At 49.0% G+C, this 23,768-nt stretch overlaps 1 protein-coding gene across 4 annotated transcripts in view; it reads left to right on the top strand.

Moving 5' to 3' along the window:
• Positions 1–6,977: 6,977 nt before the first annotated feature.
• The window catches only part of STK11IP (serine/threonine kinase 11 interacting protein), a 19,705-nt gene continuing 2,914 nt past the window's right edge, over positions 6,978–23,768 (top strand). The window contains exons 1-20 of one of the 4 annotated variants that reach the window (XM_032278052.1): positions 6,978–7,063; positions 7,258–7,344; positions 10,120–10,325; positions 10,561–10,635; positions 10,910–11,005; positions 11,362–11,469; positions 11,600–11,671; positions 16,365–16,491; positions 16,709–16,812; positions 16,941–17,036; positions 17,209–17,250; positions 17,440–17,586; positions 17,778–17,862; positions 18,761–19,132; positions 19,465–19,670; positions 19,978–20,094; positions 20,244–20,421; positions 22,127–22,357; positions 22,469–22,572; positions 23,636–23,733. In XM_032278052.1, coding sequence (XP_032133943.1) covers positions 7,284–7,344; positions 10,120–10,325; positions 10,561–10,635; positions 10,910–11,005; positions 11,362–11,469; positions 11,600–11,671; positions 16,365–16,491; positions 16,709–16,812; positions 16,941–17,036; positions 17,209–17,250; positions 17,440–17,586; positions 17,778–17,862; positions 18,761–19,132; positions 19,465–19,670; positions 19,978–20,094; positions 20,244–20,421; positions 22,127–22,357; positions 22,469–22,572; positions 23,636–23,733 — 2,525 coding nt within the window. In that variant the 5' untranslated portion in view covers positions 6,978–7,063; positions 7,258–7,283. Of the gene's footprint in view, positions 7,090–7,257; positions 7,345–7,442; positions 7,883–10,119; positions 10,326–10,560; positions 10,636–10,909; positions 11,006–11,361; positions 11,470–11,599; positions 11,672–16,364; positions 16,492–16,708; positions 16,813–16,940; positions 17,037–17,208; positions 17,251–17,439; positions 17,587–17,777; positions 17,863–18,760; positions 19,133–19,464; positions 19,671–19,977; positions 20,095–20,243; positions 20,422–22,126; positions 22,358–22,468; positions 22,573–23,635; positions 23,734–23,768 lie in introns of those variants that run through there. The other 3 variants (XM_032278051.1, XM_032278053.1, XM_032278054.1) reach the window with 3 other exon arrangements.

Below are 23,768 nucleotides of genomic sequence, written 5' to 3'. Positions count from 1 at the left end.
AGGCAGGTGATGTTGGAAGAAAAGTTCCAAGCCTTCAAGATTATATTGCCACCGGCTGAGTTCCACTCAAAAGGATAAGAGAGGTTTCTAAGGCCAGCTGCATTAAAGAGAGGATCCCTGCCAAATATTGAATTCTCTTATTTACACTATCCAAATAATATAAATGAGCTGAGCCATGAATCTTAGATAAACTACATTTGGACTCCGATAAAAGAAATGTCTAATAGGCTGGGCATGGTGGCACATGCCTGTAATCCCAGCACTTTGGGAGCCCAAGGCAGGAGGATCACCTGAGGTCAGGAGTTCGAGACCAGCCTGACCAACATGGAGAAATCCTGTCTTTACTAAAAATACAAAAAGTTAGCCAGGCATGGTGGTGCATGCCTGTAATCCCAGCTACTCAGGAGGCTGAGGCAGGAGAATCGCTTGAATTCGGGAGGGGGAGGTTACAGTGAGCCAAGATCATGCCATTCATTGCACTCCAGCCTGGGTGACAGAGCAAGACTGTGTTTCAAAAAAAAAAAAAAAAAAAAAGTCAAATAAGGCAAAGAAAACAAAGAGGATTTCGATGGGAATGACCTGGGGAAACAGGTTCTGGGCAGTAGTGGCAGTGTGGATTGGACAAGCAAAGCCGGTTTGGCCAAATCCAAGAAAGGAAAGAAGTTTTGTTTTTGTTTTCTTTCTTTCTTTCCTTTTTAGTGTGCAAAGTGAAACAAAACAGCAAGGAAAAAAGTCCCCTGATTTCCATCCTAGTGCTTCTCGATCACACCCAGTGGGCACAGCTGCAACCAAACATAGCCACATCTATCTAATCTTACTGCTCATAGCTGTTAAATACCAAATCTCAATCAGCAATTTCAGAGACAGAGTCTTCAATGCTTTCGTGTTCCCTATGTTTCACAAGCAAACAAACGGAAATTGAGAGGCACAGAGGGGAAGAGTATGTTAAAATCCCTAAGACCAGTTAAATAAAGTCTCCTGAAAATGACGTGTAACAGGGACAGCACCAAGAAAATGATTCATGCAGCGAAGACGACAAGGCAGATTAATACAAAGAGCATGGCAGTTAACATTCTGTGGTGCCAAACCCGTTCTTAGCAGAGAGGAACATTACTGAAAGGGGTCTCTAACCCCCTAAATCCTTTTTTTTGAAACATAGTCTTGCTCTGTAGCCTGGGCTGGAGTGGAATGGTGCAATCTTGGCTTACTGCAACCTCCACCTCCTGGGCTCAAGTGATTCTCCTGCCTCAGCACCCCGAGTGACTACAGGTGTGTGCCACCATGCTGGCTAATTTTTGTATTTTAAGTAGAGACAGGGTTTCACTATATTAGCCAGGCTGGTCTTGAACTCCTGACCTCATGATCCACCTGCCTTGGCCTCCCAAAGTGCTGGGATTACAGGTGTGAGCCACCATGCCAGGCCCTAACCCCCTAAATCACAGAAGGGACTCTAACCTTCCTGAGTTAGGCCTCTAACGCAAAGTCGGTCAAGTGTCCTTGCCTTTTATTAAGAGGGCCTTCTGACCCATTCTGTCTTAGAAGAGATTCTAACTCCCCTAAGTTGGGCCTCTAACCCAAGCCCATCCTTTACCCAGGCATATGCACTCTGCTTACCTAAAGTCAGCCAATTAGTGTGCACGGATGATTTTAGTTTGGCCCAGGGATCTCTTCAGTGTTGTCCCTTCCGTGGTTTGCCAGAAAGATGTTACAGGAAAGGGGTCCTGACCCAGACCTTAAGAGAGGGTTCTTGGATCTCACACAAGAAAGAATTCAGGGTAAGTCCACAGTGTAAAGCAAAAGCAAGTTTATTAAGAAGGTAAAGTGGCGGCTGCGCACGGTGGCTCATGCCTGTAATCCTAGCACTTTGGGATGTTAAGGCAGGAGGATCACTTGAGGCCAGGAGTTCGAGACCAGACTGGTTAACATGGCAAAATCCTGTCTCTACTAAAAATACAAAAATTAGCTGAGTGGGTGTGTGCCTGTAATGCCAGCTACTCAGGAGGCTGAGACAGGAGAATCACTTGAATCCAGGACATGGAGGTTGCAGTGAGCCAAGATCGTGCCACTGCATTCCAGCCGGGGTGATCCTGTCTCAAAAAAAGAGCAAGACAGTACAGATACTCCATAGACATAGTAGGGCACTCCTGAAATTACGAGGAGGAACTCGTCCACCCTAGGTACAATACTTGTTTATATACAGGATAAAAAAGATCCTGGGGAGACGTGCTCTGCTACAAGGGTTTGTGATAAAGGATCAATTTTATTAATTACTGTATTTTGTAAGAATTGATATTATTATCTTTAAAGCAAAATTAGGAATGCTTCTGTTCTCAAAACATCAGGATATTAGGACACTCTCAAGTCTGGGTCTGTTTAGTAAACATCTAGAGGCTAGGAATACCTAATTTTCTGGAAATGCAGCCCAGCATGTCCAAGCCTCATTTTCCTATCCCTCACCAAAGATAGAGTTGCTCTGGTTCAAACACCCATGACAGTTTTAGTTACTTGTGGTTAACTGTGGTCTGAAAATAGGTGAGCATAGTACAATTAGATATTTTGAGAGACCACATCCACATAACTTTTATTACAGCATATTGTTGTAATTGCTCTATCTTACTATTAGTTATTGCTGTTAATCTTTTACTGTGCCTAATTTATAAAGAAAACCTTATCAGGCAGAGAGGGCAGAGTGGCTGCTGGGTCACTGGAATATTGCTATTCTGTTGCTTCCTTCTCAGTCAGTCATTCTGAGGCCCCAGCTTCTGTGATTTCTCGGTGAGCTCAGTTTCTGCCTCTCCGGTTTTCTCTCTGTGTGCCTCAAGTTAAATCTCTTCCGGAACCACGCTCTGATGAGCTTGCCTGGTCACGGTCTAACTCAGAGTTCTCCTGCCAGACCTCCTCCAGTGCGGCTGATGTGACCTGTATGTTTTGACTTTGGTGACTGGGCTAATTCCTGGGCCAGTCTTTTGTGGCCAAGTCTACTAGCAGAGCCAAGGTTACTTATAGAAAGAATTACCTCCGGCCACATATGGATTACTCTCTGGCACAGACTCTTTTTATCAAAACTATACTTGGAGGTAATATTCTCACCTTTTCAGACTCTTCCATCCTTTCCCCTTTCCTACTCCAGAAAGATAGCAAGTTTTTCACTGTTGCACAGGCAGGAGTGCAGTGGTGTGATCCCAACTCACTGCAACCTTCAACTCCTTTGCTCAAGCAATCCTCTAGCCTCAGCTTCCTGAGTAGAGTTGGGACTACAGATGCATGCCACCATGCCCAGCTATAGATACCAAGTTGATGAAACAAATAGATCATCCAATTTCACACCCCTTCACACCCAACCCAAGTGTAAAATTTTTATTTTGGTGGAATCCTTAGGTCTCGGTTACCTGACCTGCTGTTGGAGGCTGCAGCATCATAGTGGGGAGGTCTAGACCCAGGACAATGGCTCATATCCTAAAGGTGAACTATAACTTCTGTTGCCCTGTAGGCAAGAACCCTGGGTCTCACATGGTTCAAGGTATCAGAAATAAGCAGGATCTGAGATCTATATTATCCTGTGGCTGACTGTCATTCCTGTATGAAGATACGTTCTTCTCCCTTCTTTTTCTATTTATTTATTTATTTATTTATTGGAGATGAAGTCTCGCTCTGTCTCTCAGGCTGGAGTGCAGTGGTGCGATCTCTGCTTACTGCAACCTCTGCCTCCTGGGTTCCAGCGATTCTTCTGCCTCAGCCTCCCGAGTAGCTGGGACTACAGATGCATGCTACCACGCCTGGCTAATTTTTGTATTTTTGTAGTGACAGGGTTTCACTGTGTTGGCCAAGCTGGTCTTGAACTCCTGACCTCAGGTGATCCACCTGCCTTGGCCTCCCAAATTGGTGAGATTACAGGCGTGAGCCATCGAACCTAGCCTTCTCCCTTCTTTTCATCCCTGAAACCTAAGGTAGTAACAAGCATACCTTTCCTTACCCTCTTTTATAATCAGCACTTTGCAGAGCCTACTCCAGGAAACTTAAGGGTGGTAGGAAAGCTACCAGCAGCAGCTCTCTCTCCACACAATAACACAGGGGTAGAGCCCCAGGAAGATGAGTACCATATCCACAGCTGTGCTGGGAGTTCTTGGTCGTGTGCAGCTGGTGTTGGTGCCTGGAAGAACCAGCAGGACATTTCTGATTTTAGGTGGAGTACTACTCCTGGGGACTAAAACTTAGAAGAATGTTTGCAAGTTTACAGAGTGATATCATAGCTTGTCTTTGAGAAACACAAATTCATTGATGATAGTATGAAATAATGCAATAGCAGCCAAAACATGTTATGCTACTTTCCAGCAACACAAATTTTTGAAGTGGCATTGCATGCTTTTTTAATAAAGATAATTCTTTTTTTTTTTTTTTTTTGAGAAGGAGTTTCGCTCTTGTTGCCCAGGCTGGAGTGCAGTGGCACCATCTCAGCTCACTGCAACCTCCACTTCCCAAGTTCAAGCGATTCTCCTGCTTCAGCCTCCCAAGTAGCTGGGATTGCAGGTGTGCACCACCACGCCTGGCTAGTTTTTGTATTTTTAGTAGAGACAGGGTTTCACCATGTTGGCCAGGCTGATCTCAAACTCCTGACCTCAAGTGATTTACCTGCCTTGGCTTCCCAAAGTGCTGGGATTTCGGGCATGAGCCACTGTGCCTGGCTGGGTCATTTTTAATGTCCTTAAAGTTCTTTTGTTATCTTCACATAGACCTGGCATGTTTCTCAAAATGTTATAAGCATGTGTTTGTGTGTGTGTATTTATATCTATATCTATAATTTATTTCTTTTCGGCTGCTATGATGAATGGGAATTTTTCCCCCCTTTTAGACTTTAATTTGTTTTGTAAAGGTTTTGTCTTAGTGGAGGTTCTTATTGTAGCAATTTACAGAAATACATTCAGATTAATTTAGGCCTAAAAAAACAGCCGGGGAGAATTATTTGGAAGACAGCCAAGGCCTCCCCTGCAGGTCAAGGGTAGAAAGGAGAGTGGGCCTCACAAGGGGGAGGGAAGCAAGAATTACTGAGCCTCCTGTTGCGGCTTTCCCTTAGTAGATCTGTTTTTCTCTCCCTCTGTAGTTCGGCTTTCTTTGCTTCTCCCTTTTTCCCATTTCCATGTTTCTGAGAAGCAAAGGGATATAGAGCAAACCTGGCTACAGGGGCTACCCATATGGGTGGAGCAATCCTCAGAAAATAACTGTGGGCTGAAACTGCAATGTCAGGGACTTCAAAAGAAGAGTTGGCAGTTACCGTTTGAGAAAATCTGCCCTTCTAAGTTCTAGATGATTAATAAACAGGGACTGACAACCATCAGGTTATGGGATTAGTAATTCAACAAAATATACTGAGCTCTTCCTCTGACTTTATAGTTGCGTACTAGTTAGCTGTTGTAGGGGCTGAAAAGGCGTGATACCTTTCTTCCTCATCATAAGGGTCAGAGCTGACACTTACATAACAAAAGATAGGTTAAGAGAAAAATCTAAGAAATTTATTTAATCCGAGTTTTACATGCCATGGGAACCTTCAGAAATGGCTACCCAAAGACCTAGGGAGAACTGTTTTTAATGCTTAGATTCCCTGGAGTAATGTGGTTGGGCAAAAAGTTACTACCTAACAGTAATAGACAGGGGAGGGAACCCAACAAGCCCTTTCTGTGTGGCATTCCTTCCTCCCTGGTATAGGCAGGATCTCTTCCAGAAGGAGGGTCTTATGGTCTACCATCAAGCAAGGTAGGCCAGAGAAGTTCTTATGGCCAGCTCTTACATAGAAAGGTGGGGGAAGTTGAGGTTTTACGACTGGCTTTGGGGGGAGGGGGCTTCTAGTTTCTATGACTCACTTTGGGGAAGAGGAATTCTGGTTTCTATGGTTTGCCGTGGGGGAGAAAGGCTGGGAAACAGGAGGGCAGGAGAAGTTCTGAAGGACTGTGCCTGAGGCCCTCCAATCTCTTTTAGTTCAAAATAGTCAGCATGCCAAAGCGCCATATTGGGGAGTATTGTTTTTCTGAGCTCTAACACTGTTTTGGATGTATCTCCACTTATTTTATTTAACCTAAAAGGCTTTCGGCTCAGAGCACAAGTAGTACACCATGAATGCGAAATTGTGTGGTTCAAATATTTTGTCTTTAGAAAATATTTTTCAAATCTGGCAACTTGTGATAAAGATGACTAGGACCCGATTCCTCCTTTCAACTGGCTTATAATTCATTTTGATTTTCCTCTCTAGAAACCGGGCACTTCATGAAAGAAACCCTCCCTGAAAACCAGGAATTCTGTTAAAAGACCTTTCTGCTAATATAGTTCAGTAGTTGATGTCAGCATTTGACGGGGAGCCTGGTTTAAAAGCTACCATGAGAATTCGGAAGCAAGAAACTTGGCAGTCCTGGCGCTGTTGGTTACTAATTGAACGACCTTCACAAGTAACCTAGCCTCTGTGAACCTGTTTTCTCATTTTCAAACGCGGGAATAACAACTTTTCAACTCGGATGTTACGTAAGGAAACAGAGTAAACACAAAGGACTAGGTTGGCGTGGAGCCCGGTACTGCTGAAGGAAAGACAAACGAGTTTGGAGGGAGACTATGGAAAAGAAGGCAAAGAACCCCAGAGGCGATACCCTCCGTAGCCTCGGCTTTTACACGATCTAAGCCCATCCTACGGCGGACACGCTCTCCTTTCACTGGAAGATGAGTGTTTGCTAACAGAAAGCTCCATTTCTCTAAACTTTGCTTCCCCGCCCAGTTTGCAAACGAGTCACGGTTTCCTCACTAGCGCAGTGGATTTGCCGAAAGCCGAGCAGGAGTCCCAGGCTGCGCGGGGCTGGGGGAATAACAGGAGCACACCTCGTGGCCTGGCAACCCAGGTAGCCACGACAGCGGAGGGACCGCCCCTCAAGAGCCAGTCCCCGCACCACCCCTTTTCGATACGTAAGCACGTCTTAGGGTGTGATTTCCGGCAGCAGAGGCGTGTTTTCCGGTCGTCGCTTGGCTCGATTTTCTTCCGGGGCGGGACTTCCTGTCCATCTTTGATAGGCGGCAGGTTGCTGAGCTGGTAGGAGGACCAGACTGGGAGGGTCGGTATGTCTGACCAGGGCTTATGTTCCTCAAAAGGGCGGCCAGGAGGATGCTTTTCCTCGGTCTTCCTTCTCGCTTTTTTTTTTCCGCACGACGCCTCGGTTTGCGCTGATGCCCTGGGCTTTTGGCACAACCGCCCACCTGAGGCTCTTCCGCTTCCTCTTTCCCCAGGCTCCGCCCCCCAGCGTTCTGTGGCCATGACGACCGCTCCGCGGGACTCCCTGGTGTGGAAGCTCTCGGGGCTGCTGCGGGAGTCCGGTGAGTGGACTTCCGGTTGGGCTGGGCTTCGGGCGAGCTCGGGGTGGTGTCTTCTGGAGACACGCCCTAAGAGTCACGGAGTTACGACTGGTAGGGTCACCGGGTGTCAGAGTTCAATTTCTTTACTCTTACCGGGTTTGTTCCCCTAGTGCCGTTGCCTACAGTGTCCTTTGACTGTGATAGCCTAAACTCTAGCCGTCCTTTGAGGCCAAACTCCGGTATCCCTCCCTCCTGACACTGCCCCCTCTGACACTCTCCGAAGGAGTGATCTTTATTTACTTGACTGAAAGCCCCTGAGGGAGGACCAGGGACTGATCTTGATCATAACCGTTGTTGTGTAGGAAGGCACTAAGTACAGCAGCTAGAAGCACGAGATTTGGAGTGGACCCACCTGGGTTGGAATGTCAACCCGCTTTCAAACTCGCCAGACTGCTGAGGCTCAAGTTTTCCTCACAGATTGGCATAGCGATTGTACTTAACAGTTGTGGGGATTCGTTTTAATTCATGCGGAGAATTTAGTACAGTGTCTGCAGGTACAGTAAGTGCTCACAATTGGGAACTATTGTTATTGTAATGACTTCCCTGGTGCTTGGCACTGCCTGGGCACAGTGGAGCCACAGTAGTTGTTGAGTACTTGGTTGGCATTAGTTGTGGTAGAAAAAGCCTTGGCTTTGAAATCAAATAGGAGAAGTAACTTCCTACCAACTGTATGATCTCACTCAAGATTCTTTACTTTTTTGAACCTCAATTTTCATGTCTGTAAGATGGGGTTAATAGTGCTTCTTTTTGGGAGATTCTGAGAAGGTTTGAATGAGATATCAAAGTCATCCAGCAGTACTACAGTTAATGTTAGCTGCCCTCCATTACTCCACACTCCTACTGATATCTGTGGAAGCTCCCTTTATAGCAGTTTTCTTTTCTTTCTTTTCTTTTTTTGAGACAGAGTCTCACGTGTCACCCAGGCAGGAGTGCAGTGGTGCAATCTTGGCTCACTGCAATCCTGGGTTCAAGCAATTCTCCTACCTCAGCCTCCTGAGGAGCCGGGACTGCAGGTGTCTGCTGCCACGACCGGCTAATTTTTGTATTTTTTAGCAGAGCTGGGGCTTCACCACTTTGGCCAGGCTGGTCTTGAACTCCTGACTTCAAGTGATTAACCCACCTTGGAACTCCCAAAGTGCTGGGATTAAAGTCATGAGCCTCGGTACCCGGCCAGTAGCAATTTTATTTTCTGGCTTGTATTAATAACTTTGCAAATGTCTTCTATCCTTCTCTGGGAGGAGACAACTAGGAGGCCCTTTGAGCGTGGGAAGAGTTCTTGAACCATGTCTGTATCTATCCTCAGTGTCTAGTACACACAGAATCCTTCATGTCAGGTTGTAGGAGTTGTTAATTTATTCAGTGATGAATGGTGCATGTGTGAATGTGTGACTACAAGGAGGTAGCAGGAAGAGGAGAGCTTGTGGTGGTAGAATAGTTTTGTATCTTCATTGTGGTGTGGCTGCAGGAATTTACATAAACAGCATAGAACTATATATACACATTGTATCAACATCAGTGTCCTGACTGTTTTTTGTTTTTTGTTTTTGAGACAGAGTCTAGCTCTGTCACCCAGGCTGGAGTGCAGTCACTTCATCTTGACTCTCTGCAACCTCTGCCGCCTTGGTTCAAGCTATTCTCCTGCCTCAGCTTCTTGAGTAACTGGGATTACAGTGTGTGTCACCATGCCCAGCTTAGAATAATTTTTTGTGTTTTTAATAGAGATGGGGTTAGAAACTTAGAATAATTTTTTGTATTTTTAGTGGAGATGGCGTTTCACCATGTTGGCCAGGTTAGTCTTGAACTCCTGACCTTAAGTGATTAACCTGTCTTGGCCTCCCAAAGTTCTGGGATTGTAGGGCCTGAGCCACAGTGCCCAGCTCAGTGTCCTGAATTTGATATTGTACTATAGCTATGTAAAAGTAACCATTAGGGAAAACTGGGTAAAGGATATAAGGGGCCTTTCTGTGCTATTTCTGCAACATCCCTTGAATCTATACTTATGATATTTTTTAAGCCAAAGAAACATTCCTCCATGCCTAGCTTGTAGCTGCAGTTTTTTAGGTGCAGTGATGAATACCAGAGTGATCAAAAGATACCCTCAAGAATGAAAGTGTCGTTAGAGAGACCACTTTTGACAGCAATAACAATGTGTTAGTGCTGTAATGAATAGTTATTCTTTCTATGACATACTTTGTAGTATCGTTTGAAAGTTTCTACAAATGTTTATATTACTTTTGCAATCAGAAAAAGAAATAAAGATAAAGCGTCTAATTAACTTTTATATAATAACAAGTGACTGCAATGTGAAAATTCAGCAGTATTGCTTCCTGAGATGACTTCCTGGAGGAGGCTGGTCTCAAGCCGGGCGGTGGAAGCGGGTGTCTCAGAACATGAGAGAGCTGTGAATCAAGCTGGCTGTATTTCCAGCACTGTCAGTAGATCTGGCTCTTTTGAGCAGAAGGTGAAAGAAAATTTGGAAGAGTTGGTTGGAGTTGTGTAGCCAAATAGTGTCATCAGGCTGAATGAAGTGTTAGGACTTTTTTTTTTTTTTTTTTTTTTTTGAAGATGAGGGGAGCCATTGAATGCTTTTGAGCTGGGAGGAGATAGAAAATTTGATCCTGCAATAGGATATCTACAGTAGGGATTAGAGTGGGTATATTTTGGCACAACAGAGTCTTAGAATAAAAGGAAAAATCTTTCCACTGTCTTCCCTCCTGTCTGCCCCTCTCTCTGCAGGGGATGTGGTCCTGTCTGGCTGTAGCACCCTGAGCCTGCTGACTCCCACACTACAACAGCTGAACCATGTATTTGAGCTGCACCTGGGGCCCTGGGGCCCTAGCCAGACAGGCTTTGTGGCTCTGCCCTCCCATCCTGCTGACTCCCCTGCCATCCTTCAGCTTCAGTTTCTCTTTGATGTGCTGCAGAAAACACTTTCACTCAAGGTTCTGGGTGTGGGGAAAGGGCAGGATGTGCAAGGAGCCCAAGAAAATGATGGAAGCTGGGGGTAGGGGAGGCGTGCAGGGTAGGGGAAGCATGCAGGGTAGGGGAGGGGTGCAGAAATCTGCGGTTCCAGGATCCACAGGGTGTCAGAGGTACCAGTGGTTCTGCTAAGGAAGGAATGTTGAGGACAGGGAGATCTGCTGTGCCTCAGTAAATGGAGTGTTTTTTTTTTTTCAGCTGGTCCATGTCCCTGGTCCTGGCCCCCCAGGGCCCATCAAGATTTTCCCCTTCAAATCCCTTCGGCACCTGGAGGTATGGGGACACTGGGGGATGTTGGTGCACAGCACCCAACTTGAGGCAGCCACTTGGGGATAGGAAGGAGTAGGGCGTCTTTGGTGGGGAGGCCAGGCCGGAGTATACCCATTGCTCTGCAGTAATGTGACATCCACCCTCTTTCGATTTACTGCTTCCCTAAACCATAGCTGGGCTTTGTGGTCTTCTCCCTCCTCCCAACTAGGGAAAATGGGGATGAGGTCTTTATCTTCTGTGGGGTTCTGCCTTCCTCCCTCCTCTTTCCTTGTCCCAGCTCCGAGGTGTTCCCCTCCACTGTCTGCATGGCCTCCGAGGCATCTATTCCCAGCTGGAGACCCTGATTTGTAGCAAGAGCCTCCAGGCATTAGAGGTAAGGAGGGTGAGGGGTGAGCTTATACGCCTTGTACTGAGAGTGACAGAGGACCAAGCTCTGATCTTCTCCCCTCTCTGAAGCTCTCCCTGTACCCCGCTTCCATCTTGACAATGTTTTCACTCCCTCTCTGTGTTCCTGCAGTCATACCTACCATCTTATATTTCATATTCTACTGTCTGCCTTCCCACTCGCCCCAAAGTGAGTTCTTGGGTCAGGGACCTGGGCTTTAAGCCTGTATCTTCAGATGGAGTTCAGTGTATAAAAAATGAATGAGTGACTGGGTGGTAGAGCTTGGCCTTGGCATGGGGAGGCAGGGGAGGGTGGGGTGATGAAGCACCTGTCCGCCCGCTCAGGAGCTCCTCTCAGCCTGCGGCGGCGACTTCTGCTCTGCCCTCCCTTGGCTGGCTCTGCTTTCTGCCGACTTCAGCTACAATGCACTGATCTCCTTAGACAGCTCACTGGTGAGTGCGTCAGAGGGAAGAGGGTTTCGAGGAAGGGCAAGGCCAGGCCTTTGGGGAGGAGGGCCAGGTGGTTGGCCAGATAGTATTGTAGTGAACATTGATTTCTCTGCCTCCTCCCCATCTCTCTCAGCGCCTCTTGTCAGCTCTGCGTTTCTTGAACCTAAGCCACAATCAAGTCCAGGACTGCCAGGGATTCCTGATGGTGAGTGTGGGCATTCTGGCAGCTGGCACACCATGGGTCTTTGATTGCTCTGCTCTCACTCCCTCTCCATGACTGGCTTTTACTCCCACCTTGCTCTTGCCATGAAGGTGGAGCTGCATTCTGGGAGACAGCACTGCTTAGGCTCTAGCATCAGACAAACCAGAGTTCAAATCTCAACTTCTGGTATGTGTGCGACTTGGAGCAAGTTAGTTACTTCTTGGTTTCTTTACCTGTAAAGCAGAAATCACAAGAGTGTTCCTGTTTTTTGGTTTTTTTTTTTTTTTTTGAGATGGAGTCTCACTCTGTTGCCCAGGCTGGAGTGCAATGGCACAATCTTGGCTCACTGCAACATCTGCCTCCTGGGTTCTAGCAATTCTCCTGCCTCAGCCTCCCACGTATCTGGGATTACAGGCATGGGATTACAGGCACACCCCACCATGCCTGGCTAATTTCTGTATTTTTAGTAGAGATGGGGTTTCACCATTGGCTAGGCTGGTCTCGAACTCCTGACCTCAAGTGATCTACCTGCCTCGGCCTCCCAAAGTGCTGGGATTACAGACATGAGCCACCGCGCCTGACTGAGTACCTGCTTTTATTGTATTAAAATGATTGTGAAGAAGTACTCAGTGTTACTTAGTCTAGTGCCTAGCTCAGAAACTGATAGCTTTTGTGATGATGACGAAGAACCCTTCTTTTGTGTCCTCCCATCCACCTGTCAGAGATAAAGTGGAACTAGTTAAAGTGGTAAGGACAGATTTGAATCAGTGATAAACTATTGCAATAGGGGAGAGGGTGCACCGTGAACTGAACACCGCTTTGATCTGTGCAGAGGTGACTGTGCATTTACAAGGAGAGCGAGGGAATAGGAAGGGGAACTGTGAGGGCTTGAGCAGAGTAAAGGAAGTGGAAATGTACAAAAAGCGGAAGTGGAAGCTAGTCCACATGAAGCCCTTCTGGATTTGAGTAGCTCCAGGCATGCAGGCTGTCCAGACGTTATCTTTGAAGTTTGTATCACCTAGTTCAACTTCAGCTCTCAGGGCTTTTTCTAAGATTCTGGGGGAAAGGGCAGCTATAAGTGAGCTAAAATTCCAACAAGGATCTGGGGACTCAGGCTTTAGTTCTCAGTGATGCCAAGTTGGGAGGGAGAAAATTGGAAATGTTAGTTTAGAAAACTGTAACCTAATAATGAAGAAAACTAGAAGAATTGAGAATTTGGTAAGGGCTGATGTGTAAGACAGCAGGACCCAGTCCAATTTACAGGTAGATAATAAAACTTCAAATCAAATGAACAGGACTAGAATCTGGTAACCCATAGGGTGTATTAGTAGTTTTCATTAAGAGGTATATTTTTCTCTAAGGTGAGTCATTCCCTTTTTGATTAAAGACAGTGAAAGTAGGATTATTCTTGTTTACAAAATAAGTCTGATCCTGTTAGATTGGTCTGCCTGTTTACATAAGTGTAGTAAGAATGGTAATTGACCACAGAGGCCTTTTTTAAGTTTGCTTTCCTGTAACATTTTTTTTTTTTATTTTTTAAGTTTATTTGATATATTTGACGATCAGCGATTAGTTCTCCTGGAACTTTTTATAAGGACTCTCAGACTGGACTTTTAAAACCCTCTTGAGGCTAGGAAGCCAAGAACTTGTCATCAGACTTCACGTAGAGTACCTATAGATGTGTGAATTCCTCTCTTCTTGATGTCTCCAAAATAACCTAAGGTTCCTGGGGCTGTCAGGAACTAGCCTTTGCCACTCATTTGTAAGGCTGGGAACCCTATAAGCCAAGTAGCAGGCTGGTTTTTCCAAGAAGGCTTTGTAAGCATTGGCTCCATATAGTCACTTTAGTTCCTTAAAACTGTCTGTCCATATCTGATTGTATGCAGTATTTTAAAACATAACATTCCACTCATATTTTAAAAGTTCAGTCAAAGCCTAGTTATACAACCAATTTTCCCAATTGTGTCCTGTTACAAGGAGGGCAGACCCTATTGAACCTATGAAAATAACCATATTGCTATGTAAATAAGAATGCTCATGGGAGTTCCCGAATTCTGGAGGGATCAGGCATGGAGAAAAGATAAATGCTTCATATACATATACATATACATGTATCTATATATATACGTGTATACATATGTACGTGTCTATATATACGTATATTTATGTATATGCATATATATATATTTTTATAAAAGTATAATTTACTCAACTGTTTTGTGCTATAGATCACATAACAGAAAAGGTAAAGAGGTTCCTTATATCCAAAAAATAGAACATTAAAGAACCGGCCAGGCACAGTGGCTCACATCTGTAATCCCAGCACTTTGGGAGGCTGAGGCGGGCAGATCACGAGGCCAGGAGTTCAAGACCAGCCTGGGCAACATGGTGAAACCCTGTCTGTACTAAAAATACAAAAATCAGCTGGGCGTGGTGGTGTGCGCCTGTAATCCCAGCTACTGGGGAGGCTGAGGCAGGAGAATCGCTTGAACTCAGGAGGCAGAGGTTGCAGTGAGCCGAGATCATGACACTGCACTCCAGCCTGAGTGACAGAGCAAGACTCTGTCTCAAAAAAGAAAAAAAAAAAAGCAAAAAACCAAAACAGAATCAACAGTATTTTAAACAAAGCCATTAAAACTATAATCATCTTTCATCAGTTCATTCAATTTTATGCAGTCAGTTCTCATTGTGCTTGATCTTGGGTTAGCAGTGTTATGAATCCATCAGCTTTTTCATTGGAGTTTTGGAAATTCTGACTCGGTCCAGTGGTATGATCTCAAAGTTGTTTAAGCAGTGCCACCAGAAGCCTTTGCCCTACAGGACCTAGCATGGTCCTTTTCTATGGGTCTCTGTGACAGTCCCTTTTTGTTCAAAGTAAGTACTCTGACCTGTAGCTGATTGCAATAACTTTTAGGAAGCAGGGTAAAGCAGTAACTCTGTGGATGATGAAAGAGTTAAATGGTCTGTTTCCATGAGCTTTTTCTTTTTTTATTTTTTCCCCTCGGTTGCCTTTGGAGGTTTCTGAGTCCCTTGAGAGCCCCCAGTGGGGGCAGAGGACCTAAAGTTTGAGTGACTGTAGGGAGTTGAGGGGCTGGAGTATGAAGGGAAAGGTCTGGCAGGGTGAGTAGGGGTGGAGAAGGAGAGGCTTGAAGGGGAACCTGTCATGGGTCCGGGGAGCTGAAGGAAAGAGGAAAGGCGGTAGGAGGAGGAAAGGGGAGCAGAGGTGATGCGGAGGGGGGTGTCTTAGAGGAGCCAGCTTGGAGAGATCTTAAGTTTCCCAAAGAAGCCATTGAAGTTCCAGATTATCCTTAGTAAAGTCTTGCCAACAGGAAATGAAATGGACAGAGCTAGGGCCATAGTGGTAACATAGACCGTATAGTCAGCGGAGTTTGGGAAGAGGGTTTCAGTTGACTGCAAAGTCCATGGGAGGGGCAGGATCAAGGAGGGAAAACAGAGAGGACTCAAAACACAGCCAGGAAGAACTTCCAGCTCAGGAGTCAGGAAGGGAATTTCCGCTTGAAACAGAGTGAGGAAGAAGGAATTCCAGCTTAGGAGGTGCCTTTCACACGAAAGTTGGGACTCCAACCAAGCTTCTCGAGTGTACTTGGAATCAGGAGAATCAAAAGCTTCCTCATTGTGCTTCAGTGGATGTTTTGTCGCAAGCACTGGGCTGGGAGTCAGACTCGTCAGCGGATCCCATTGATCAGTCAGGAGTGAAGGCAAAGGCATCAAAAGTGTGCAGCTGGGGTCCCAAGTGAGAGGGCTGGGAGGATCTGATGATGAATCTGACCCAATTTGAGTCATGGCACCAGGTGGCTGTCATGGATAAAGCTGGACACTAGATTTTAATTAGTAATAAGCAATTGCAGTAGTGAAGAGGGTTGAGTGTAGCTTATTTTTGTGCAGGGGTGACTGGGCATTTTATTTTATTTTATTTTTGAGACAGAATCTCACTCTGTCACCCAGGGTGGAGTACAGTGGCGCCATCTCAGCTTACTGCAACCTCTATCTCCCAGCTTCAAATGATTCTTGTGCCTCATTCTCTCGAGTAGCTGGGATTACAAGTGTGTGCCACCACGCCCAGCTAATTTTTGTATTTTTAGTAGAATTGGGGTTTCACCATATTGGTCAGACTGGTCTTGAACTCCTGGCCTCAAGTGATCCAGCCTCCTCAGCCTCTCAGAGTGCTGGGATTACAGGCATGAGCCACTGTGCTGACTGGGCATTTTAAAAGGAGAGTGGGGAGAGTGGGTAGGGGGAATGATAGGGCCTTGAGCAGAGCTGGGGAAGTGGAAATCAGGTTGGTCCATGTGAAACCCATCTGGGTTTGCTAACTAACTGGCACTTATCAAAATAAGCCTTCTACCCTTTCACGGAGACTGGGAGACGGCCCCTATCTTCAGGTGTTGGCTGGAACAAATGGGAGATTCTTTTGGCAGCTTTGACTTTTCCCAGGCAGGAACTTAAGGGGGCTGGAGGAGCTGCCATGCCCGGGATGTGGCCTTGAACTGTTAGGAACGCTGCTGGTGTTGTTCAAGTCTTTTAACGTGGGGTAGGGGTGGATGAAATCATTTGTACCGGGCCTGTGCAGTTTTATGTAGGCCAAGGTTGAGGCCTAGTCCAGAAGAGTTCTCAGAGGACCCTAATTAGAGTTTGGTCAAGGAGAGAATTGTTTTCTCTCCCTCACCCCCTCCAGGATTTGTGTGAGCTCCACCATCTGGACATCTCCTATAATCGCTTGCATTTGGTGCCAAGAATGGGACCCTCGGGGGCTGCTCTGGGGGTCCTGATACTGCGAGGCAATGAGCTCCAGAACCTGCATGGTGCGTGGGGGTGTGTGATGAGGCAAGCATGGAGGGGAAAGCGGGGAGTGAGGCTCCAGTGGGCCTGGGGGCCACGTGGCTCTAGAGCCTTGAGAGGGCTTATGGGGAGGGCAGGGGTGCTCTGGCTGGTCTTTCTGCTGCACCCTCCACAGTGCATGCACCACACTTACTCTCTCGCATTCATCTGCATGCCTGTCCTCTCTTGCCTCCACCCCAGGCCTGGAGCAGCTGAGGAATCTCCGGCACCTGGATTTGGCATACAATCTGCTGGAAGGACACCGGGAGCTGTCGCCACTGTGGCTGCTGGCTGAGCTTCGCAAGGTGAGACGGGAGGGTATCAGGGGCCTGGGAGCCACCTTGCACCCTCCCCATCATGCTGATTTGGTCAGTGCCATCTTCACACAGGGAGGGCCCTGGGCCCTCCTCATTCTCCCCTTCCTGCCCCTCAGCTCTACCTAGAGGGGAACCCTTTGTGGTTCCACCCTGCACACCGAGCGGCCACTGCCCAGTACTTGTCACCACGAGCCAGGGATGCTGCTGCCGGCGTGAGTGATCATCCTATATCCACTCTGCTTCCCCTTTCCTGCCCAGACCTCCCCCACCTCGTACCCCCTTGCTATCCCTGGGTGGGGGGCCGAGGACCTGGGCCCTGCTTACTGTGTTGTTAATACCTGGAACTCAGCAGCACGGGCCCCACCCCTTTTTGTCTTTGCTCAGTTCCTTCTCGATGGCAAGGTCTTGTCGCTGACAGATTTTCAGGTCGGTGTGATCAGGGGCAAGGACTGATGGGGGAAGACATGAAGGGAGAGTGCTGGGGAGGGAACAGAGGGCTGGCTGGTGACAGGGTCTTCCTGGTCAGTGGAAAGTAGGGTCCTGCCTTTTGGCTGGCTTGGGCAAGGCAGAGGCGCTCCTGGGCTCCAACCTCGACCTTCTGTCGTCACATGCCAGACTCACACATCCTTGGGGCTCAGCCCCATGGGCCCACCTTTGCTCTGGCCAGTGGGGAGTACTCCTGAAACCTCAGGCGGCCCTGATCTGAGTGACAGCCTCTCTTCTGGGGGTGTTGTGGTCCAGCCCCCACTTCATAAGGTTAAGGTAAGCTGTGTCCTCTGCTGCCTCGTGCCTGGGGTGGGGTGTCTCTGCAGACTCCGGGCTGCAGTGGGCAGGAATGGTAGGAACTGTGCTTGCATGTGGTTGGGGTTTCTTTGGTAGGTTGGATGGTCGGCCGTGGATGGCAGGGCTGGAGGCTTGGCTTTCACAGAACTTCTTCCCTCCACCAACCTCAGAGCCGAGTCCGTGTGAGGCGGGCGAGCATCTCTGAACCCAGTGATACAGACCCGGAGCCCCGAATTCTGAACCCCTCTCCAGCTGGTAAGTCAGCCCCACCCCACTACCCTCTCTCATCCCCATCCAGCTCACTCTAATCTTTAAGTTACGGTAAAGGTCTGGTAGAAGAAATATTATTTTTTGTTGGGGTGGAGTATTATAGAGGACTTCTTAGTCTTTTACTTTAGGGAAAGGAGAAGACACTGCTTCTGGAGGCATTTTGAAAAGTGTTTCAAGGAGCATTAATTTTGTGGGGTGTCAAGAGATCGTGTGGGCCAGGCGCAATGGCTTACACTTGTAATCCCAGCACTTTGGGAGGCTAAGGTGGGAGGATTGTTTGAGCCCAGGAGTTTGAGACCAGCCTGGGAAACATAGACACCCATTTCTACAAAAAAATTTTTAAAATTAGCCTGACATGGCAGTGCGCGCCTGTAGTCCTAGCTACTTGGGAGGCTGAGGTGGGAGGATCGCTTGAGCCTGATAGTACCAGGTTACAGTGAGCTATGGTTGTGCCACTGCGCTCTAACCTGGTGACAGAATAAGACCCTGTCTCAAAAAAATAAAAAATAAAAAACCCCAAACCAAAAGAAAGTATATATGTATACATATAAAATAATGGGATTGTGGCCAGAGAAGTTTGGGAAATTCGAGGGTGAAGAGAAATAGGTGTGTTAGCTGCAGGCCGCCTCGGGACCTTCAGTATGCTGCCACGCATGGTGAGTCCCCAGAAGTAGCAGGGGATGTGCAGCTTGGATTGCCTGTGACCACAGTGTTCATAGGACACACTTTAGTACATTCCGTGGAGGGGACCCCTCTACCCTCCCTTGCCCCATCTCCATCCACATTGCTTTCTTATCACTGAAAAGCACCATTGAAGCATTTGGGGCCATCTGGGGTGCATGGGAGGCAGGCTTGCTCAGCTCTGCGATCCTCTCCTGCCCAGGATGGTTTGTACAGCAGCACCGGGAGCTGGAGCTCATGAGCAGCTTCCGGGAACGGTTTGGCCGCGACTGGCTACAGTACAGGAGCCACCTGGAGGCCTCAGGAAACCCTCTGCCGGCTGCCCCCACCACTCCTGCCCCCAGTGTACCTCCAGCTGGCTCCCAGGGCCCAGACATGGCACCCAGACCTTCACCCCCAGAGGAGGATGCCAGAGGGCCCTGGGAGTCACCACAGAAAATTTCAGAGGAGGTCAGGGTGGAGCCACAGGAGAAGGGAGAGGAGGAAGAGGAGGAGATGGTGCAACAGGGAGAGGAGGAGGCAGGAGAGAAGGAGCAGGAGGAGGAGGAGGAGCAGGATCAGAAGGAAGTGGAAGGTGAGCACTCTTGGGTGTGCTGGGGCCAGGGGCTGGTGGGATGTGTGGGGGTGGTGGGGCCTGGTGGGTAGAAGGCCACTCGTTGGGATGTGTGGGGGTGGTGGGGCCTGGTGGGTGGAGGGCCACTCGTTGGGACGTGTGGGGGTGGTGGGGCCTGGTGGGAGAAAGACCACTGGTTGGAATGTGTGGGGGTGGCAGGGCCTGGTGGGTGGAAGGCCACTGGTTGGGATGTGTGAGGGTGGAGGGGCTTGGTGGGTGGAGGGCCACTCCAGGGGAGGGCAGCTTCTGGGTACTTACCTCCCTGCAGAGCTTCTCTCTTGATCTCTCCACAGCGGAGCTCTGTCGCCCCATGTTGGTGTGTCCCCTGGTGGGGCCTGAGGGTATGTGTGGCAGGGAATGCTTTCTCAGGGTCACTTCTGCCCACCTGTTTGAGGTGGAACTCCAAGCAGCTCGCACCCTGGAACGACTGGAGCTCCAGAGTCTAGAGGCAGCTGAGATAGAGTCGGAGGCCCAGGTTCAGAGACTGCCCAGGCCCAAGGTGAGTGGGGCAGTGGGGGCTCTGGAGGAGCCAGCTACGAAGAGCCGGGGCTGTTGTGTGCCCGGCACTGGGCTGGGCATTTATCACAGTCTCTCCTTGGCACTAGGAGCCGAGGCGGGAGCGTCAGAGGTTGCAGGTGCTCAGGAGGCTGGGCTGAGGAGCAGGGATTCTGTGCTGGAGCTTGCACGTTAGCGCAGGCCTGTGTCGGGCTCCAGAGCTACTGCTTCTCTTCCATGCTCTCAGCATCCCCTCATCCCTCTGGCCGCCGCCACTGCTGTCTTTCACTCAGTCCTGCTTCCTCCTGCAGGGCTCAGATCTGCTCCCTGGAGCCCCCATCCTCAGTCTTCGCTTCTCCTACATCTGCCCTGACCGGCGGCTGCGTCGCTATGTGGTGCTGGAGCCTGATGCCCACGCAGCCGTCCAGGTGATGGGGCCTAGAGTGGGGGCCCAGGAGGCTGTGGGGGTTGAGAGAGCCAGAGGGGAGTGGCAGTAGGCCTGAGGGCCAGGGGCCTGTGAGAGATGTCTGTCTGGGGTCTGCCTGCTCACGGCTGCCTCCCATTCACCCGCTGTCAGGAGCTGCTTGCCGTGTTGACCCCAGTCACCAACATGGCTCGGCATCAGCTTGGGGAGGCCAGGAACCTCCTGCCGGGTAGATTTCAGTGTCTACGCTGTGGCCATGAGTTCAAGCCAGAGGAGCCCAAGCTGGGATTGGACAGTGAGGAAGGCTGGAGGCCTCTGTTCCAAAAGACAGGTACAAGTCCTGCTCTTGATCTCTCTGCCCACCACCTCCCCTGTTGCAGGGAAGGTGTGGAGTGGGAGCCCCAGGGAGAAGGGATGAGAGAATGGAGACCAGTTGTTCTGCTGGAAGAAAAATAAAACCGCTTGCCTGCTGCATTTTCAAAAAGGAAAACAGAAAAAAGAAGAAACTATATCCTGATTTTTTTTTTTTTTTTTTACTCCAGAAGTCAGGAAATGCAATCTCTGTAACTGTTCTTAAACATACTCATCATTTTTTCATAACCTGAAGGCTTGTTGTGTTGGGTTTTTTTGCCTGATATTTCAGACACTACAGAAACCTAATGGGCCCTCACTGCAGTGTCGGATTGTGTGCTGCCCCTGCCCACAAGTGTAGCTGTTGAGTGGGATGCTCAGGGATTGGCTTGCTTTGTCCTTCCCGGCTGACCTTGGAAACTACATAATGTCTTGTGGCATTTCTTCATGCGCTAATCCTGAAAATGAGAATTGTTTCCATTGTAGACTGGTCAAAAAGCACTATCTTGCAAGAAGACATTGAAGAAGAAAGAAATATTCTTGATTCAGCTATGTGGAAATGCCAGAATTTTATTAGCCAGTTTTCTCTTCTTGGCGGCAGCTGGAGCAGGAGTTTACATTTTATTCAGAAAATGGAGCCCTCCCCACTGTGACCTGGCCAGGGCACTGAGGCCTTAGCCCCTCTCGGACCCTGGCTGGACACCGTGAGGAGCTGTGGCCACTGGAGTCTCTTCCATGGTGGCATTATTAATGAACATTAGTAACATTATGTAATGAACATTACTGTGGGTTCCATTCTCCTTTCGTTTACTTCATCTGAGCAAAAGGGAATGAACTCACCCCATGGTGCTATTATGCTGCTTAAATGTGACAGTAAGGCACCAAGTGTCGGGCCTGGCAGAAAACAAAGGGCCTCTGTAAATGGTAGCTGCTGTCATTGCCCCCAGTTATATGGTCCTGGGCAGCGTGTGTAAATGATGTAATCTTTCTTTTCCTCTTTGCAAAATGGGATAGGAGAGTTTCTCTGGTGCTGAAATGTGGTCATACTAGCATAGGAGCTAGCACATGCCCAACACAGGGTAGCTGCTCAGAGAGCTGCTTCTCTCATTGCTGATCCATGTCCTGATTCCTTCCCGGCTTCCTGACCCTACGGATGAGTACAAGATAGACCCTGTTGTCATCCCTGTTTTACAGACGAGTGACCAGGCTCATAGAGTTTAGGTGACTTGCCCATGATTACAGAGCCATTAATTGATGGAGCCTGGAATTGGACCCAAATATGGCAACAGAGTTCTCTCTGCCTTTCCAGACCTGTTGATTTTGTTCTTTCAGATGTTGCTAGGAGAGCTCTGAAGTACTTGATCAGCCCAAGTCTGTAGGAGGACATAAGAGCAGGGCCTAGTTGTGTTTGGCCCAGTCTGAGAGGGCCTAGTGTCAGAAGGTGGAGTGCACTCTGAGGAGGTTGTGGGCTGTGGTTTGCTCATCCCTCTCTGGGATGAGGAGTGATCAGTCAGCAGCTGAGCCGGGAGAGGGAGCTGGTGGGCTGGCGCACTGTGGTTGTGTATGAAGCTGAAGACTTGGGCTCAGGGGAGACCAGAGAGTGGGCAAGGAGCGCCGTGAGTGTGGTGGGAGTTGTGGCACAGTGTGGGGGACGCTTACGGGTACTGTGTCCATCCTCCCTCCAGAATCTCCTGCTGTATGTCCTAACTGTGGTAGTGACCATGTGGTTCTCCTGGCCGTGTCTGGGGGAACCCCCAAAAGGGAGCAGAAACAGGGAGAGCAGTCTCTGGCTCCCTCTCCATCTGCCAACTCTGTCTTGGACCCTCCTGGCCATGGTGACCACCACGACAGGGCCAAGAGCAGCCCACCTCAGGCACCGAGCACCCGTGACCGCAGTAGTTGGAGCCTCAGTCCCCGTGAGTATAGGCAAAACAAGACGTAAGTGGGGTTGGGGGAGGGAAGGGGCACTGATGGGGAAGTGGAGATGGAGCCCAGGGGCTGGCTGATACCCCCACCATTGCCCTCAGCCCCTGAGCTCTGTGGCCTCCGCTCTGTGGACCACCGACTGCGGCTCTTCCTGGACGTTGAGGTGTTCAGCGATGCCCAGGAGGAGTTCCAGTGCTGCTTCAAGGTCTGTGCTCCCTGGCATTGCCCGCCCCATCCCCCTAGCTGGCCAGGTTTTCATCACAGCCAACTGAGTTAGATCAGGCACTCTGGAGTCACCTGACCTGCTTCTGGTTTCAGCCCCAGCAGCTTCTTGCTGTGTGGCCGTGGATCCATTGCTTGGTGTTGGAGTCCCAGTTGTTGCCCGTCTTCGAAGGAGATAATGATGCTTCCCTTACACAGTGGCATGCGTCAGAGTTCATGGTGAAGCTGCCCGGCCCAGCACCTGGCGCTCATCAGCGGGGCCTCCTAGCTTTATTATAAACAGATGGTGTTGCTAGGCCTTTGTTGAGCACCTGTTGTGCTAGACACTGAGGAGCTACAGATCACTCTTGCCCTTGATCTTGCAGTCTGTAGTGAGAAATTGACGATGATTGTGAAATGTGCAGGTGCTGTTATCAGGCTGAAGCCCTAGAAGGGGTGTCTAGTGCAGCTTGAGTGGGTCAGGGAGCTTTCCTGGGAGGTGATGTCTAAGCTAAGTCTTGAAGGATAAATTAGGGAGTAGGGAGGAAAATAATATTTTAGGTGAAGGAAGCAGCAAACGCATGGAGGCCCAAGAGTGTCGCCGGAGGGGAGAACTGCCCAGGATGAGGGGACAGGGCACCTAGACATGCAGGGCAGGGGCAGGGGTCCCAAGAGGACTCTGGGAGGCTGGCAGGGGCCAAGTCAGGAGTTGTTGCCTCCTGTGTCTGCCAGGAAGTTTGGACTTGGTCATGAGGGCCACTGGGAACCACTGAAGGATTTGAAATGGGGCAGTGATGGTCAGTTTTGTGCCTTAGAACAGTGAGTCTGGCGGAGGGGGCGAGGCGACAGGCAGGAAAGCCAGCTGCTGAGGCTCTGAGGGGGCAGGGGCCAAAAGACAGAGCAGTGGTGGATGGAGAGGCTGTCGAGTGCCAGGGAAGCTGCACAGACGGGTGCGTGGGTGGCGGGAGGGTCTGGCCGAGGGTGCTGGCACCAGGAACTCAGCTTTCAGTATGGCCCCGCCTCCCCAGGCCTCTCATCAGGTTCCTCACCAACTACTTCTTCCCCAGGTGCCAGTGGCATTGGCAGGCCACACCGGGGAGTTCCTGTGCCTCGTGGTTGTGTCTGACCACAGGTTGTACCTGTTGAAGGTGACTGCGGAGATGCGGTGAGTGAGCTGGGAGGTGGGGTGAGTGAGGGGGG

The sequence above is a fragment of the Sapajus apella genome, unplaced genomic scaffold, assembly GCF_009761245.1.
Source record: "Sapajus apella isolate SASKATOON/1434 unplaced genomic scaffold, GSC_monkey_1.0 scaffold10, whole genome shotgun sequence".
Taxonomy (NCBI): Eukaryota; Metazoa; Chordata; class Mammalia; order Primates; family Cebidae; genus Sapajus; species Sapajus apella.
The sequence above is the reverse complement of the archived record's forward strand: the minus strand, read 5'-3'. Positions and strand labels throughout refer to the sequence as shown.